This window comes from Chlorocebus sabaeus, chromosome 21 (genome assembly GCF_047675955.1).
Source record: "Chlorocebus sabaeus isolate Y175 chromosome 21, mChlSab1.0.hap1, whole genome shotgun sequence".
Classification (NCBI taxonomy): Eukaryota; Metazoa; Chordata; class Mammalia; order Primates; family Cercopithecidae; genus Chlorocebus; species Chlorocebus sabaeus.
The window spans coordinates 126,668,195-126,686,658 of record NC_132924.1 but is presented as its reverse complement, the minus strand read 5'-3'; the positions used below and the strand labels follow the sequence as shown (position 1 = coordinate 126,686,658).

At 44.3% G+C, this 18,464-nt stretch overlaps 1 protein-coding gene across 4 annotated transcripts in view; it reads right to left on the bottom strand.

Moving 5' to 3' along the window:
* The window catches only part of DPP6 (dipeptidyl peptidase like 6), a 1,156,796-nt gene that overhangs the window by 856,136 nt on the left and 282,196 nt on the right, over positions 1 to 18,464 (bottom strand). The window contains exon 1 of one of the 4 annotated variants that reach the window (XM_073009532.1): positions 9,903 to 10,579. The exons of 2 other annotated variants lie outside the window; for them this stretch is intronic. In XM_073009532.1, coding sequence (XP_072865633.1) covers positions 9,903 to 10,142 — 240 coding nt within the window. In that variant the 5' untranslated portion in view covers positions 10,143 to 10,579. Of the gene's footprint in view, positions 1 to 9,902; positions 10,580 to 18,464 lie in introns of those variants that run through there. One more of the 4 variants, XM_073009537.1, reaches the window with a different exon arrangement.

The following is an 18,464-nucleotide window of genomic DNA, read 5'->3' as shown; positions in this document are numbered from 1 at the left end:
TTGAATTTCCTATCCATTCAGAGGAATTAAAAACCTGGAAAGAAGGAAGAGAAATCCATGACACCCTTTCCACGTACAAAATGGAGATTCAGTGGCAACCATCAGGACACTAATTGGGGGAGAAAGAATTTTATGCTGAAGCTATATGTTTCTGCTAATGTTTCCTACTATTTAGATGACATGTAACCTTCGGTTTCTAAATTGGAAATAATCTTGTCATGAATCCACATAAAATGGAAGAGCACAGCCTGTACCACAGATTAGGGTATATAGAATTTTTTTTTTTTCCACACTGGGGACCTTTCACCGTGGAAAGCCTCCCTGTGGGATCCTTGACTTCTCTGCCTTGCAGGGTCTCTAGGCCAAGGCCCAGAAGCCTCATTTCTGACCCTTAGAAACATTCCAAAGGCCGCGATGCTTGCTTTCATCATCACTATCTAGCAATCTGCCTACACTATCCTTCTCCTGCTGCCCCTTCCTGCACTCCGATCCCAAACTCCACAAACCCAGTGAACGCAAGCACCTGCCTTCCAGGAAGTCAGCACCTTCTTGTTCTGTTCCCTCCCACCTAACAAGACATGCCCTCTAAAGAAAGGAGCTCCTGAGACCCACACACTCCAAGGTGGGGTGCCTTCCTCGGGCCAAATTGCATTTCAGTCTCTTTGGGAAGAGAAAAGCTTTAAGCAAAATGCAGGAAGGAAGAATGCACTCTCCACAGAAATTTAGAGACCATTGATCTTGCCCATAGAGGAGAATGCACTCGAGGCCCAAAAAGGAATGGACACTCATCTGCATTAATATTTATCCTACGCAGCAGTCGGCACAGGCTAGGCTCTTCCATACTGATACAATTTCAACGATTTACTAGCTAAAGTTTCTATCTGGCTTGTGCAGCAGCGACTCTCTGGAATATTGCTGGTTTCCATGACAGACAGAAATCACACGCTGGCTTTTAAAGCCTGTACTTAGAAGGCTACTATCACTTCCATTCCCATCTCATCAGCCAAAAGGAATCACACAGCCACACCCAGGTGAGGGGGTGGGGGAGCACCAGCCCCCGGGTGCCACAGACCTGGAGATGTTTGCAGGGCCACATTCACAACCCCCACACCCACCCAGGTGAGAAGTCAATCCCCTCGAAACACTTAGCTTCAGTTCAAGCTTGGAAAAGCCTGAACCAAACTTGATTCGCTGCTCCGTTTCTGCATTTGCAGCCCTCTGGTATCTCCTCCCCACCCTCCACCTAACAGTTATCCTCGGATGAGTCTTAGCTGGGCCTGCTTCCCCGGAAAGGATGCTCTAGCTGGCAGTGCGCGCCGAGTGTGAGGAAGCATGGAGCAGGCGCCCCAGCAGAGGGATTCCCTGGATTCAGCGATGAGCTGAGGCACATTTTACCCAAACCTGGCGATGAGGGTGTGCTTCTGCAAATTGGAAAAGATAGAACGAGTCTGAGGACAAAGACCTCACAGCTCACCTGGGAAAGTAACTAGGTGCTACTTAACCTAACTCAGGTGTCCTAAAAACCACCTCCATTCCCTCCATGAATGTTCCTGGGGAGGCTGGTCAGGGTGCTGAGGGGACTCTGTGGTTCTTTGGCAGCAGGAGGACGAGGAGAAGGGAGGACACAGGACTATGTGGCTTTGTCTGCTTCAGGCAGGAGGATGCCGCTGGCCTTCCTCGGAAGCCATGGAGAAATGAGAATCCACGTGCAGGAGCTACAGAGAGGCTGGGAAGAAGACAGGTACCTCCAATAACTCTCTAATAATCAGAGCTACTTATGTCAGGGGTGGGCTACCTCCAGAGGCTGTAAATACCCGACAACTCTAAAAATCCTCAAAAATAGAAAATAACTTCACCTCTCAAGACTTTTATAGAAATTTCTCATGTTTAGGTTTTTAATGGTTAAGAATTATTAGATAGGATTTGGCATGAGGCATATCCAGAGTTTGAATACAGTTTAGAAAGATGAGTGTTGTAGACAAAGTGGTTAGGGAGACGGAGGCCAGTGCCTGTCGCTGGTGCCCCTCCACCTTCAATGCCTTGCTCTCTCAATGCTCCCACTGTGTCCCATCCATGCTCTCCTTCTAGCTGATGTCATTTAAAATATAGTATGTGTATCACATATAATGGATACAAACAATTAGATCAATATATTATGGAGAATCTAACAAAGATCCCATTGCTGCATGAAAGCTGCTGCCTCAATTCCAGTAGTTCTGCCTTTACAAGAAATCTCCCAACAATAGTGAACACCAGGAGAGAGAAAGGATTCAATAGTTTTCTCATTTCCAAGGTGAGAAGATGCCTATATCCCCATTCCATCTTCTTTTAATGCCATAACCCATAGCATAGGCATTGTTCAATTTGACCCCAAATTATCTAAAAGGTGATGCCAGAATGAAATCTAAACACTATAGACAATTAAAAATTGGATTTTACAATGACTTTGATAACCCGGAAAATCCTTAAGTTTCTTTTGAATTAAACAAATGTGTATGTGTGTGTCTGTGTGTCTATATATTTCTCATTTCATCAGGCATATTGCTAGGATGATTTTATTACATTCTAAATGTCTTCAAGTGGTTTATATATGCACAGCTGAATGAGTAAAGTAGTAAAACTGGCCCTTTGTTTTTAAAGATAAAGCCTGTTTCAGGACCCGAAAACCATCTCGTTGAACCTGTAGGACCCTCCGTCTTTCCTCCATTTCTGCAAGGATTCTCACATTCCCGGCTTGTGTTCCTCTTTAGCTCCCCTCCCCCAAAGCCTGCTATTAATACATATTCTCCACTGTCAACTCAGATGCCCCAACTCTGGGAAGCAGGATATTCCTCAATGTCTTGCCATCACCGGGAATTCTACCATCTGGACCTCATGGGCCTATGTGCTTCTGATCTTCCTATAAAATATGTGTGTGTGTGCATGTATATATATGTATACATGTCTATACATATGCATGACATATGTATATGTATATACACACATGTAAGTATCATGATGTACATATATATCAACCATGGGACAAAACTAAACATGTACTGTGCTTCAGATAGATGTGGGTGCTGCTGGAAAACACAGGAAGTAATTTATAAGGGGAAAAAAGTAAAACTATTGAGGAAACCAAGTCAGGGCAAAATCTTATACTATTCTGGCAAAATTGTGGTTTATTTTCTGCTTCGGCAATTAGCACACCCATTTAGAACCAAAATATTTTAGACTGTTACATTTTAAAATGTTCATACGTTTTTTAAACTCAGTGATATAATTCCCCAACTCAATTACGATAAAGCAAAATATGCTAAGAAGAACGCAGGTGTGAGGAGAGATGCTGAAGTTTCCTGAGGTCCAAAAAAACACAAACTATTTCCTTAAAACCATTCACATAATTACCTGCAGTCTTCTCACTTATAAATTTAGATGTCAGTTTTAACATTTTTCGATGTCAGGTATTTTCATAATGTTAGATCATTTTAGAGATAAATGTTCCAGAAGTTGTTCATGAGAAAGGCTGATTTTTTTTTTTACATGTGTATAAAATCAAACCAATGTGCTTGAAATTGAAGCAAATCATAACCTGGCATGTGGATACTCGTGCCCTTAACACTAGATTTATTAACCAGAATTTAATTTTAAAAAGATTATAGTGACTATTATTTTTATAGGCAATGCTCTATGAAAGGGACCAATATTGTATATGCAGAGAAGCGTTTCTCATGTGCTTGATTAATGCATTGTTATCATCAGAGTAATTAAAAGGAACAGGGTTATATACAATCAGCATGTATATCTTACTCAGCAACTCCTGCCAGTTGCTTGTAAAAATTAAACTCACTAATCATTCTGACCCTAAAGGAGAAAAAGCTTTAGGTAAGAAATATAAAAGCTCTATTTTATGATGGAAATCATGTCCAAAACCCAACATCTAGAAGAATTCCTGTCTACCTAGTGATATTAGAATATTAATTTTATGTGGGAAAATGAGTTGATTCCACTGTCAAAAATATGCATTAATATGATGTTATTCTAATGCTCTAGCTCTCATTAAATCTAGAGGTAACATACACAAGTAAATGATGGAAAAGTGCACTGGCAGCAATGAAAAGAGACATTCCATGGAAAACAGACACGCGTGCTACCTGGAAATCCTGTCCTGTGAACACAGAACTCAAATCCGCTGGAAAGATACATTGCTGCTTTATCACAAACACACTTTCTTGTCTGGCTCCAGAGAGCAAAGGCTTGTGAACACATTGAAATGTGTTTGCTCTAATTCACAAGTGACAACTGACCCATCCAAACGAAAAGAAATTGGCCTTACCCTTACTGATATTTCGAGCTAAAAGACTAGCTGTAGGTTACAGTTATCCTCCCTAGCCCAGGTAACTGTGAAGGTGAAATGAGACACGTGGCAGGGCTTTGAAAGTCACCAGGTGCAATGCAGAGGTAAGGTATTTCTGATACTATATTTGCCTGCAGCCATCATTGAGCCAGCACAGCCTCTTTGTGTACGTCAATATGTTACTTGTCACAGAGACAACTTCCTTATTATGATTGCATTTTCTGGGCTGGAATAGTAATCAGAATTGTGTATAATTCTGTTATAGATACAATTTCAGCAAATTCTTTACTGAGATGGAATTACATTTAATAAGTTAACTGATTATTCACTTTACCAAAGCATTCACTGTGACGCTGTTTTGGTTTATGGTTTCTATGTGTTCACTTTATTCTGAAGTGACTGAACACTTTCTATGTGTTCGCTTTATTTTGAAATACAATAAAAAACTTTTCAGGAAGATGGCATCCAGCAGGGTGCTATTATGCAGCACTATGGGACCACAAGGGGGCTGTAAAGTTCATCTAGTGAAATACTTAATGTGACAAGAAAGAAACCAAAACATTAGGAGAACGCAACTTGTGCATGCTTACAAACATTGGGTGTCATGCAAAGATGTGGAGGAAATGGAAATGCTAGTAGCAGAAATAAAGGGATTAGTCTGGAAAGTTAGTTGCCACAAGCAGATATAAAAGAGGGGAAATGATCAATAAAGTCAGGGATGTATTCTGTGTGAATATCTTGTCACCACCACAAAAATGATCTTGTAGCTGCTTGACCTGTGGTAGAAAAGCTTGGAAGAGAGATCAAGATGGGGATCCCCAAGGTCCCTGCAATCCCAGAATCCTCCAATTCTGTAAAACAGAAAAGCAATTTACCTTCAGAAAAAATGCTAGGAGATGTACATTGGGGCAGCAAAGCTATTTTAACCATCTTCTATTGTAGACACTGTAGAATGTGTTTGACTCCTTTCTATAAAGGGAGACCATTTACCTTCAGAAGAAAGCAAGAAAGGTAAGAAATAAAATACTGGAGACCAAACCTTAGGAAGGTAGCAGGTTCTTCAGTCTTCCTACATAAAGGATAGGAAGAGAAAATGATCCACCAAAGAATTCAAAGATTAAATTCATGTAACATTGAGAGAAACACAAGATACAAAAGTGGGACAAGCAGGTGATAGTCGTCAAGAGCAAGAGCTGGAACAACATCAAGAGCAAGGAGGAATCAGACAAGTCATTATATCAGGTAACTAAGAGGACATCAATGACATCCTGTGTGCAGTTACTGTAGTCAAGACGGTACAGAATGGATGTTTGCATCCAAGCAAGATGAGGAAAAGAGAATTGTTAACAAGGAAGTAGACTCCTTGCTTGAGAAGTTGGATAATAAAATAAGAAATAAAAACAGGATAGTAGCCAGAGCTGGTGGTAGAGGCCAATGAAGCCAATCTACTTTTTCTACCTTCAGGTAAAGAAGAAGGAACTGAAGGAGGAGAGATGAAGGGGTCATACTATTAGTAACAGCAGCAGCATGTATTCACTGAGCACTTCTCAGTACCTGACCTCACAGCACCCACTTCGTAGGTGCCACTGGGATGAGGAGAGGACAACATTCCAACTCTCCACGTCCCTGCAATATCCATGGCTATTCTGTAGGCGAGTACACCAAGCCCTGGTCCTATTAGTGATGAGAATAATGAGATCAAGTAGACAGTTTAGCCTTTTTCTCATTTATCAGGAAAATCATGTGAAATTAAAAATTTTTTAAATTACAGTTGAAACAGAAGAAAAGTAATAGAGCATATAAACATATTTGTGGAGGGAAGCTAGTTAAGAAATCGTGAAGTTGATAGATCCCAAGGACACGTTAACAGAATGTTGACATTATACCAATGAAAAACCAAGGTGGAGAAAAAAAGATGGGTTGGTTGCCGAAGACATACAGGATGATGAAGTTGGCCCTGCCAAGGCTGGTGGGCATCATGTGCAGTAATTTGTCCATCTATCCCAGTTTTAACCAATTTGCTGTTTTAAAATCCTGTTGTCATCACATTTGTATTAAGAAGCCATGTGTCACTGAAAATGAAGGATACAGGAACACACTGTATAACCTTAACAAAACTACTGCTCTAACGGCACAGAAGGCCTCCAAAGCCCTTTAAAAAACTAAAAAGAAATGTTCAAGCGGGCGGAAGACAAAGTTCAGTATTTTAAAATTAGCCACAGCTAATTCAAATGAAAGTTAATAAATTCCACTAAAAGCCACTTCCAGCAACAATTCCTTTAAGAGTCAACTTATTTTTAAACCTACACAATGAATTTTAAATCAGAATGTCTATTGATTCCTCAGAGGAGTTGCCCAAGTAATTGACTATATTTAAATAAATCTAAGATTTACAAAGAAGTGGATAGAAAAGACCCTCTGGTTTTATTTCTATTTTGAAGTCAGACTTTGCATGTTAGTACTGACCCACCCAAAACAGGCTGTCCTGTGGAGCCACACAGGTGGGAAGTCCCTTTGTTGCCTGTGTAGTTTGTGCATTTAGACCATGCATTATTAATGCCAGGCATTCTACCTCCGCATTTTATTTTTCTGTGTTAGCCTTGTTAGACTACTGTAAATTTTATTTGGGGTGTGGCTGGGTAATTGCCCATCTCAGTCATACTCAGGCATGTAGGTGTACACACATGCACAGAAGTCAAGCACTATATTCTCGATTTCCAGAAAAGAGGTACAAAGCCCTAAGGATTATAAATGTATGCTGCTTACCATCATCTTAGTGACCAAGGCAGCAAAGCTGTTTCTGTACCTTGGAACAATCTTCCCTTGGGATCAGGACTGCAAAGACAAGAGTGATGGAGAGTTCTCCTGCGCTAAGCCAAGAAAAGGTTTCAGCACCTCAGACAGCTCCCACCGAAGGAGCGCTCCCAATTGCTTGTCGATGTTGTAAAGGAAAGCCTGAGTTTGTCTTGAGGTTGTCAGCAGTTGCAAGACATGTAATAAAATAAAATAAAATGCAATGTGTTCCTAATTCATTGTATATCCTCAGCTTGAAATTTGGGTAGCAAAATGATTACTCAAGATTCTTCAGTCTTGGCAAGTATCTGTATCTAACAAGCAGTTTTTGTACCTAATGTCTTCTTTTTTTTTTTTTTTAAATACACTTTAAGCAAATTGAAGTTTTTGTTCCTGGAGGAAACGTGGTTTGATATGTTCATCTATCTTTTAGTAAATTTGCGGGCATAACTTCTATTCTGAGTAACTTTTCTAAGAGGAGAGCATAAAAGTTTGCTGTTGTTTTTAAAGGATGCAACATTCAGCCTGTGTTATGAGTTTAAGTGTACAATTTAAACCTAAAGGACATATGTGCAATGCATTTTGCAGATGTGTGCCGGATATATATGTATGGATAATGGGCAAGTATATGTGTGTGTGTGTGTGTATGTATATAGGAAGTATACTATATAAACACACAATACACGCCCACCCACACACATTGCGTATCTTCCAGAAAAAAGAAGCATGTCAGGACTTACATCTAAGTTAGAGATGCTGTTTAGAGCCCCATTAAAAAAAATGTACATGTTATATCCTTGATTTCTCAGGATACCTGTGTTTATCTGAGAATCATTTCTAGACACATGTCACAATGAAAAGAAGGACATGTCTACTCCAAGTTAAGATTTTTTTTAAAAAAGATGGAGACCATCTGAAATAAAATTCAGAGCTCTTGCCTTTCCTTTCTCCTAGCGACACCTAGAGCCTGTTGAGAAAAAGACAAAACAAAACGGCACATTGGTCTCGCTCCAAACATCCACAATTCAACAATTTTAAGTCAGATTTAAGGCAAAAAAGTACATTTTTCCTATTTGCATTGCAACTTAACTGTCTTCCCCAAGACTCCCAGTAGTTTAATCTTCCAGAACTCTTCACCCTCCCCCAATTAAACCATTCGCCAAAGACTTCCGGTTCCTTGAACCAGACAACTGAAGAATCTGTCCATTTCCCTCAGGACTTGGCCCACCAAAGCAAGGGACATGCCTTGGAGATCCCTCTATTGAACTGGGGAGTCTGGAAATGATGCAGGAGAAAATCAGAAAACTTCACACAAGATCTGATGCAGGGCTGTAGAGGGTGTGTACCTGTGTGTGTGCAAACCACATCTCCCGCAAAGTTTTATGATTTCCATTAAAGTTTCCCCATCCTTCATTCATAAAACAAAAACTACCAGTAACAACAGCAAAACCTCACTGATTTCATAATATCTGGCAACTAGGAATTGTCCCTGGGAAGTTACTCAATGTCTCGCCTCCCGCCCGCCGACCCAAACACAACTCTTGCACTAAAGAAATACCAAACAGGGAAATAGCGTGGCTGGAGGCTGCAGAGAGGTAATGACCAAAACCTCCTGTTCAGTGCAGGGCAATGTACTGCCCTGGGTATGTCAGGGTAGACTGAGAGGCCAGTGGGAACCTTAGGACTGCACAGCCTTGCTTAAAAGATGCAGTTGTGAAACTCCTCAAAGGCACACACCATGATTTCTATGACCCAACACAGCCTAACTGTTCTAAGAGCTGTACCAGCCAAGCCAGACCTGTTTGTCTGAGAGTCTGTTGGGGATTTTCTCTTCTCCCTGGGAAAAGAAGGCCTCAAAGAAAAAGCACAGTTTCCTCCTTTCTAAGTCCTAGCAGCCTTCTGCATCCTTGAAAGGGATCCACAGGAGGTAAAACTCATCCATCTAAGGTCCGGCTCGTGTCCTGCATGAGTCATTGGTTACTAGGGCGATGTACAAATCCAATCTTTGAAACCCCAGCTTCCAGCCCCATGAAGAGTAGGAAATGTGCTCTTGGAGAAGTTTTCACTGAACGCGGTCTAAGGCAGAGGTGCTAATCCAAGGCTGGGAGGGGAGACAGACACGGCCTGAGGTCTCTCAGCAACTGGGACAGAGGGTTGGGGCTCAGATGCCAGTATTTTGTTTTTTGTTTTTTGTTTTTTTTTTTTTTTCCGGAAAGGATAATCACCACCACCACCGCTGGGGGGGAAAGTGTCTAGGAGAAGTAAGAGGAACGAACGAGATGCATTTGAGTCAAGGGACAGAGTGGGTAGGCGAGGAGGTGCACGATGAAGAGATTCCAAACACAAGTGGGAGGGAGAGAAGGTGCCTGAGACTGTGTTCCCGGAGCACGAAATAAATATAAACCAACTCGTAATCACAGGCCGATTGAATTCTCTCCTTAGGAACCATAGCAGCATGCTGTTAAAAACAGACATCCGCGCCTCCAGGGAACGCACGGCGAATTCCAGATCCCAGCAGGCGCAGTACCCAAACCTCACTCTCACCAGCCACCAACTCCCGGCCGCCACGGCTGCAGACACAGACCCGCTCCCTCCGGGACGGCGGTGACCGCGATCTGGCGCCACGGAGCGTGTCTGGGGGCGCCCAGGGAGTCGTGGACAGGGGGAGGACGCCCGATCCCCCCGCCCCTGATGCCCCTGGCCGACGCGTCTCGCTGCGCGCTAGGTCCGGAGCCCCCGCCGCCGCCCGCCGCCCCTGAGAAGCTCTTACGTCCTCCTCGTCACCATCGCTCCGCGCCTGGTACTGGAACCGGGGCCGGCCACCCGCGCCGCCGCCGCAGCCGCGCTCCCGGGGCGCCGCCGCCTGCGCCCGCGGGCCGAGGGGCTTGGCTCCTGCGCCGCCGTCCTCCTCGGGCCCCTGTCCGCCCAGGAGGTGACTCGCCTCCGGGGGCGCGGGGAAGGACCGCGAGGTGTTGATCTTGCCGGTGAACCTCTGGTACAGCGAAGCCATCGGGCACCGCGCGCTCCTGCTGGTTGTCTTTGGGGCTTTTTAATATTTCGCTTTCTCTCTCTCGGGTTCCCGCTCCCCACCCCGCTCCAAAAAAAATAAATAAAAAAAAGGCGGTGGGGAGGCAGCAGCAGCAGCAGCAGCAAGGCAAGCCCAGCGCCGGCGGCAGCCGCTCCTCCCGCGCGCCACTCGCGAGTCTCCGCTGGCGACTCTGCCTGGCTCAGCCTCCTCCGCCCCCTCCCCGGCGGCTCGCGAAGTCCAGGGTCTGGCTGTGCTTTCTCTCTTTCCTGTTTTTATTCTTTTTTTCCCCAACTCCTTGCCACAGCCACGTACGGCCTAATCAAAGAGATTGAAGGAAGGAAAAAAACCCAAAAACATAAAGCGAGGGAAATGCCTAGGCCCCAGAATTTGGCACCACCTAGAGACCGGCACACATTCCGAGCGCTCTAGTCGCTCCCCGCCCCCAGGCCCCTTGCGCGGCTCCTCCCCCTCCCGGGCCCCTCCGCCCCCTCCCCACTGGCCTCCTCCCTCCGCCCAGGACTGGCGCCTGGGTGGCAGGGGCTGGCAGCCCGGAGGGGTCACGGGGTCACACAAAAAGGGGGCAGGGGCGCGTGAAGAGGGTGGAGGGGCGGGGACCACGCAGATCGTGAGTGTGGGGGCGGTAGGGGAGTCCAGGGAGCTCAGGGTACTTCGGCCCCGCCGAAGGTCGTGCCGCGCGTGCCCCGTATCATGCAAGCGTACTGTGCGAGGGGACACGGAGGTCGAGGCAGGCAGGCCAGGGGGCGACTGAAGGTGCGACCGGCCCCGGGGAGCCCCAGCCACGCGTGCACTGCAGCGGTGGGCTCCCCGCGCCCCCAGCTCCTCTTGCCTAACTTGAAGCAACAACAGAGAGACCCCGAGGTCCTGGGGTACGAATGGGGCGAGGGAGAGCCACCAGGAGGGCGTGGGGTGGTCGGTCGGGTGATGCTGGTGCCGAGAGGCCGCCCTCGCTCCAGAACCCAGCTCCCTCCGAAACCGCCCGGTCCCTTCTCCCCTCTCCAGAGGAGGACAGGAAAGGTCGCGGGGCTGCGGTGGAGGCCCAGAGGCCCAGGCGCCCCTGGCGGGCGCTGCGCCCCGCAGCCAGCCCAGCTGTGACCGCGACTCCATTCTCATTATCATGAACGCAGGCAGAGGCTCCGCTCTCCGGCTGCCCGCAACTTTTCCAAAGCCTGCGCCTCACTATGCCCGCCGAGAGCGAGGGAGGGCGACATGGCTCCACTCGCCGCGCGCTCTCGGGCTCGCAGCCCGCCCCGCCGCAGGAAGGCGCACTCCAGCGCCGCTGTGTGGACACCCGCGCCAGCCGGCTCCGCTCCTCTGCTCTAGGCCCGGCCTCGCCTCTCTTGCCCTCCCGACCCTCCTGCGCCCTCTCCCGCTCCCTCCTGCACTCTTCTCCGTCCTTCTGGAGTTGCTGGGCGCGCGACTCTCGTTCCCACATCCTCCTTGTGCGCCCCTTCCCTGCCAGGAGGGACCTGTCCCATCCTGAGCTCGAACAAAGGCCGGGAACCTCAACCTCCAGAGAGGGAACGTGTGAGACCCCGCCCCTGCCCAATCCACCGCCCCCTTCCACATGGAGGTAGGGTGTTGGCTTCATCTCCCAGGACTGCGTGGGGCTCCCTGCTCCTCCCGGGTTTCCACGCCTGTTTCCACTTAGGGTTTCAAAGTAACAGGTTAGGCCGCCATGCGCGAGGCCGACTGCAGGCTCGCCCCCAGCCCTGGCATGGCCCCAAGCCCAGAGAGAGGCCTGCCTGGGCCTGAAACTGCAAGCTCCCTCTGTTTCCCTAACTGCGGGGGAGAAACTGAATGCTGGTGAACCAGTCTCCTGGGAAGAGACCTCCTTCAGTCCCTTCCACCTGCCTCCCTTCCCCAAGCTCTCAATCCAGTGTGTAGTTTGCGGTTGTAACCAAAATTTGTACCACACTCATCTTCTGTTTACTCCACAGTAGCTTCCCTTTACTATGAAGAAACATGAGTTTAAAAACACTTTTTTTTTTTTTTTTTTAACAGCAAATACAAAACCAAGTAAAACCAGGATTGGAACAGCTAAGCAAGACTTGCTGCATGGGAGAGGCCACGCAGGTGGGTCTGGGGTGGGGAGAGCTTCAGCTGCTCCACTTTGAAGACAGAGGCAACAGAGCCATCAAACTAAACTTTAAAAGTCACCACAATTAGATCGATAGAAAACCTTGCTCTCAACCCCCTCCTCTGCCCCAGCTGTGCTTTTGATGGGAGAAAGCCGCCTCTCCTAACATGGACATGAAAGAAAGCTCATGCTGTTCACTGCAGCATCCCAATCCTGACATTTCACTAAATATAGATGCAGTTAGGGTCCCACTTAGGTAATACACACATGCTCTCTATGAAATATACATGCATATTTTTACACAAACTAAATGTCATGCTAATATAGTTTATACAAAATACAATCATACAGAATAGTTTATGTATCATACATATTTCATAGATGTATGCATATTAATCATAGAATACTATTGTGGGATAAAGAAGGCATATGTGCCACTTTTAAAAATTATATTCTCAAGGCATTGTAGGTAACTATAATCTAGCTAAAGTTTAAAATCCCAATTAAATTATTTAAGAAAATATTATAAGCGATTTCTGCTTAAAATTAGAAAATGCAATCACCATAAAACTCATAAGCAACAGGGGAAAGAGTTGAAGTAAAAATTTGTGCTGGGAAGCAAATCTCACAATTAAGCATAAGAAATGGAGGGCAGAGGAGGAGGGCAGGAAAGAGCGAGCATCTGAAAGATGCAGGTGTGAAAGGAGCCAGAATGCTGGGGAGGACTGAAAACAGCATGGATGAACACGAGGATGTTCCTCAAGGATGATCCAGATGGAGCGCCCTTTACCCAACTTGAAAACCGCTTGGCTATACTCTTGCACCTTGCAGACTGAACGCGGTGCTTCTAGGGACATTTTAAAGAAAGTTCTGGCGGGGCGCGGTGGCTCACGCCTGTAATCCCAGCACTTCGGGAAGCAGAAGCAGGCGGATCACAAGGTCAGGAGATCGAAACCATTCTGGCCAACATGGTAAAACCCCGTCTCTACTAAAAATACAAAAATTAGCTGGGCGTGATGGCGGGCGCCTGTAGTCCCAGCTACTCGGGAGGCTGAGACAGGAGAATCGCTTGAACCCGGGAGGCAGAGGTTGCAGTGAGCCGACATTGTGCCACTGCACTCCAGTCTGGCTACAGAGCACGACTCCATCTCTAAATAAATAAATAAATAAATACATACATACATACATAAATATTTATTCTATACCTCCTGTGTATGTGCATGCATGTTTGTGCACCCACACATCCAAATCTGTTTTAAGCACGGATACACACATTGCAGTCGAGGGTGTGAGGACGCCGTGGTCCCACAGTAAAAGGGTAAAGTGGTTAGTATTTTAGAATGAGTGAAGTGATACAATTTTAAAGACTGGAAAGCTACGGCATGTTATGTTTATGATGTATAATTAATTCAATTCTTGTCTGTAATCACCTTTCACCTCTTCTTATCCACACACACACACAAACAAGGAAAAAGGTACCCTGAAGAAGAGCAAAAGTACCCAACGGGCATGAAGGAAACATGTCAGTATTTCCCTCTATTCAATTTCTCCTTGAATGTCTGAAACGCACTATGGTGATGAAGCAGATTTTTATTCCTACTTATTGGGTAAGTGTGAGAAAATATTTTTGAAAATATTTTGCAAATTATTTATGTCGAGTTTAATTCCTCCATGCTGCTCCAAACCAAATGTCCCCAACCCATTTTTTCTATCTAGTTTCATATGATTACTGCTTCCCTATTTATTACAAAGGTGTGGGTGTGTGTTTATTTTCCTTAGAATAAATTTACAAAACACATGTAAGTCATTGGGATTAGGCAGATGCTCCAAAATATGTTGGATAATCATTTTAAAAATGACAATGAAGGCAAATTTTTGGTCTACCTGCAAGCTAAGCATTGTAGGAATAACAAAAGTACATCCATTGAGTTTAGCAGCCTAAGCATGATTTTTATTAGCTAAGAGGTTTTCTTATTTCTGAGAGAATTATATCCTGTAGTTTACTTCCCTTTTCTCTGGGTGCTAAGGGAGAAGGACAGAACCATATTTAAGACTGTTTTGCTTTTCCAAATACTAATATTTGAAGAAATGAAATGGCTAAGTTAGCATAGTCTGAAGGAAGGTCTTCCCTAAAACAGTGGGCATCACTGTCTTTTACATATTATCTCCTTGAACTCATAAATGGGGAGAAAATTTTAAAAATCTCGGTAGCTTGAGAAAACACAATGCTAAATGCATACATTAAAGGCATATTCCCCACTCTGAAAATCTGTTTCTCACTTTCTATCTCTCAAAATATGTTTGGTTTCTTGTTTCCATTTTTGTTTTTTACAAGATAACTCTCAACTAGGGGCTGGGTAGTAAGACCTTTTACACTTTCAAACAGGAAATATCCAGCACACGCACACATACACACACACACACATACATAGTAATTGCTATTTCAGGCTTTTGGAAAACAGAGTTCAAGTATGAATTGGGTTAATTTGGGGTTTTTCAACTTAATACTAAAAAATTATGTTTTATGTAAATTATTTGTTTTTTTAAAAATTTTTTTTATTAGTGATTTTTATTTATTTTTATTTTTTTATTTATTTTTATTTATTTTTATTTTTATTTTCTTATTTTTTATTATTATACTTTGAGTTCTAGGGTAGATGTGCATAACGTGCAGGTTTGTTACATATGTATACTTGTGCCATGTTGGTGTGCTGCAGCCATCAACTCGTCATTTACATCAGGTATAACTCCCAGTGCAATCCCTCCCAGAAAACAGTATGGCGATTCCTCAAGGATCTAGAACTAGATGTAAATTATTTGTTTTAACCCAATAAATAGCCTTTCTCTAGCATCAGTAAAGTTAAGCTTCAATCTCCCAATAGCACATTTCTCTGCATTTTAGCCCTACCATTGTGTAACTGCTTGGATCTTAAACACAGTTCAAAGTGTACATACAACTAACTACACTGGCGTCATGTACACAAACACAGTGGTTGATCAACACGAGTGTTAAGGTTTACTGCCAGGTGAGCTGCACAAGCTTTGATCCTACTCAATGGCTGGTGCCAACCTCACCCCATGTTTTCTCTGTGGCCCCCTGGAGGACTGCTCACAACCTTACCACCTTCCTCTAGGATTCTCCCGTAGTTCTTCATCTTGCCTTGCTACATTTAACCATAATCGACTCCTCTTCTCCCACTTTCTAATTGCCTTTCTTCACTTCTGCTGTCTTGCCTTCATTCATGTCCCCCTTCTGGATCAATATCTGTAGGCTACATGTAGAATATATATTATTTTCTCTAAAACTTCCTTGCTGCCCTCTGAATATTTATCAAATCTTGCCTTGTACTACCCAACATTGCCTCAGAAATTAACCAAATAACCACTTTTCACCCTGGAGGAGGCGCAAACTCCTGTCATTTCCCATTTTCTGGTGACACAATGATCGTTTCCACAGTGCTTCCCAAGGCTCTTAGGTTTTTGGAGCATGGGGTATATAAGACTGTCTTCTGTTTCTGCTTGTCCCTGGTGATCATTTGACCATAACCATGTTGTTCGCCAAAACATCTTAGTTCATAGCTGAAGCTTTATTAGCTTAAAAGAGATATGATTTCTTCTCCAAAGTGCCCCTAGAGCGCCTTGCCCTTTTCAAACCACACACTTCTTAGGGTCAGGTGAATTAAGTTAAATATGCTTCCCTTCAATGTTGAAGTGACAGGAATGAGTCTCTGCACTTCAGGGCTTTAATTTTGTAACCAGGAGAGGTGATGGCTGCATTCAGAAAGAAGCGAAAGCTTGTATCTGTTCTCTCTGCTGACCACTGGCATGCCTTGTGAAGGACCAAGTCCTGCTTGCCGTATGGTCAGCCTTAGAACTGAGTGTGAGCGACAGGGAACAAGGGCTTACACTGTCTTCTGGGGGCATTGGCATCAGGTCGCCCAGAGGCATTTTCAGGCTTTGACTTCAAAGCAACAGTGAAACCAAAATGGATAGATAAAGATAGGGTCAGTCAAATGCAACGTCTTTTCCTGACCGCAAAAAAAATAAAAATAAAAAAAAGAAAAAACAGAGCCAGTGCCAACTCATCAAATCCTGCCATGTAAATTGGTACTCTCCTGTAGGCTAGTAGAAACAGTTACAGAAAGTGGAAAACTTGACTTCACTAAAAATGACTGCAGTTACAAATGAAGGAAGGGGATATCATGTATTTCCCAAATGTGAATCTGGACTAAGATTTAGGGAGGGTTGAGTGTGAGCACAACTTAATTCACCCCCGAAAGAGAAGGCTTGTCTGCCAGAAATAACAAAGTAAGAAAAGCCCAGCAAGTTGGCCCCCAGGTCCAAGGACTACAGACTCCAGTGTATCTTTCCATCTCTTCTTCCAACAACACAATGACTGTGAGACATAAGGAGGGAAAGAGGGAAGGGTCTTCCTTTACTTGACAAACCACCATTTCAGATGTTCAGTGGGGCAGTCTGAGTAGCAGCCCCTTCTTTCAAGAGCATAATATAGCGGAGAAATGTGATTGCATTTCCAGTCTATAAATATCCAGTTTCTGAACACTCATCTGTGAGTCCTAAATGGAATAAGCCTTTATTTCCATATTCAAAACTGTAACAGTCTGGAATGTTGTTCAGCAAATACTACTCTCCAGCCCATGCCCCCTGCAGGGAAGCATCTTAACCTGTCCCCTGACACCTACTCCCACCCTAACTTTGAGACTGGCCATGTGACTTGCTTGGACTAATGGGACATGCGTGCAGGCAGAGGCTTTGCAGTTGCTTGCATACACTGGCTGGCTTCTGCACTCTGATCATCCACTGTACAAAAACATGTCCCTATTAACAGCCGATGCTTTGGCCTGGCCCCCAGAACAAACACACTTGGAGAAGACCTCAATACAACGTATAGCCTGGGGCTAAGCCAGATAATTGGGGAGCACAAAGCAGAGTCTCTTCACCAAGCCCAGTGTAGACCAGCTGAATCACAGTTAGCCAGCAGAAATGTGAGTCTTGAAATAAATACTTGTTGGGTAAGTCACTGAGGATAATTGGTTAAACAGCATGCTTGTGTCATTAAAGCCAAATCAACGCATGAAGAATGGCATGGTGAAGGCAATGCTTCTTGAAGGCATTTCACTTATTCAGTTAACACCTGAGCGCTGACTATGTGCCATTCATTGTGCTACATCCTAAGGATGAAATGATGAACTAAAGTGAACTTGTTTTCACGCAGATAATAGTCAATACTTCTCAAAGTGAAGCAAGCCTGATACTGAAAATTATCAGACTGATAATGCTTTTGTGAATAGATGCCGTTTTCTCAATTTCTTGCTCCTTTTGGTACATTTGGAGCACTGCTGGTCTTACTACAAAAGGACTGTTAGAAACCACTAGCTTGCAAATGTGTTCACAATAAAGCTGTAATTTATTTATTATAGGAGCACTGAGTAGCATTTTTAATCTACTCATACAGTGGCTTTCAAAGACTTGTTTCTAGACCAACAGCAAAAGCATCATTCAGGGACTTGTTGGAAATGCAGATTCATGGGTCCTATCTCAGACGAAGTGAAACAGAAACTCAGGGCTGAGGCCGGGCAATCTGCATTTAAAAAGCTCTCCAGATGATTCTGATGCATGCACAAGTCTGAAAACCACTGCACTAGGAGCAATGTACTAGAGTGATTTTCTTCATGGCACCAAGGTGACCTGAAAGATGTCCCAAATGTTTGCTTAGGTCTCAGGTAACAGCTTACACATTTAAAGGATTGAACAAGGATTCTCCTAAGGCTAAGGATTTTTCATTTAAAAGAAACCATTTAAATGAGGAAGGGAGGTTTTGTTTTGTTTTGTTTTTCCCCTAAATCTTTGCTAAGACTTTATTCAGAATCAAAAAAGAATGCCGTTCAGTTAGTCTTTGCAGGATATTTTGAGATGCTGTTTTGCCCTTGAATTGATGTTTAAGGCTCATATCAAGAAGAAGGTAGAAGTCAAAAGGGAATTGTCAAAGCAAAGGCAAAGATATGGTCAAACTAAGATACCACAACTGTGTGGCTTAACTGAGATACTCTGAATTTGTACCTTAGCAGAGAGCCTTTCCCATCTTGCCAGAACATATGCAATTTGGCAGAAGAACTCTGCAGAATTGCAAAGAAAAAAAAGACTTACTTTCAAAAACTGATTTCATAAAAAATCTTCAGTGCCTC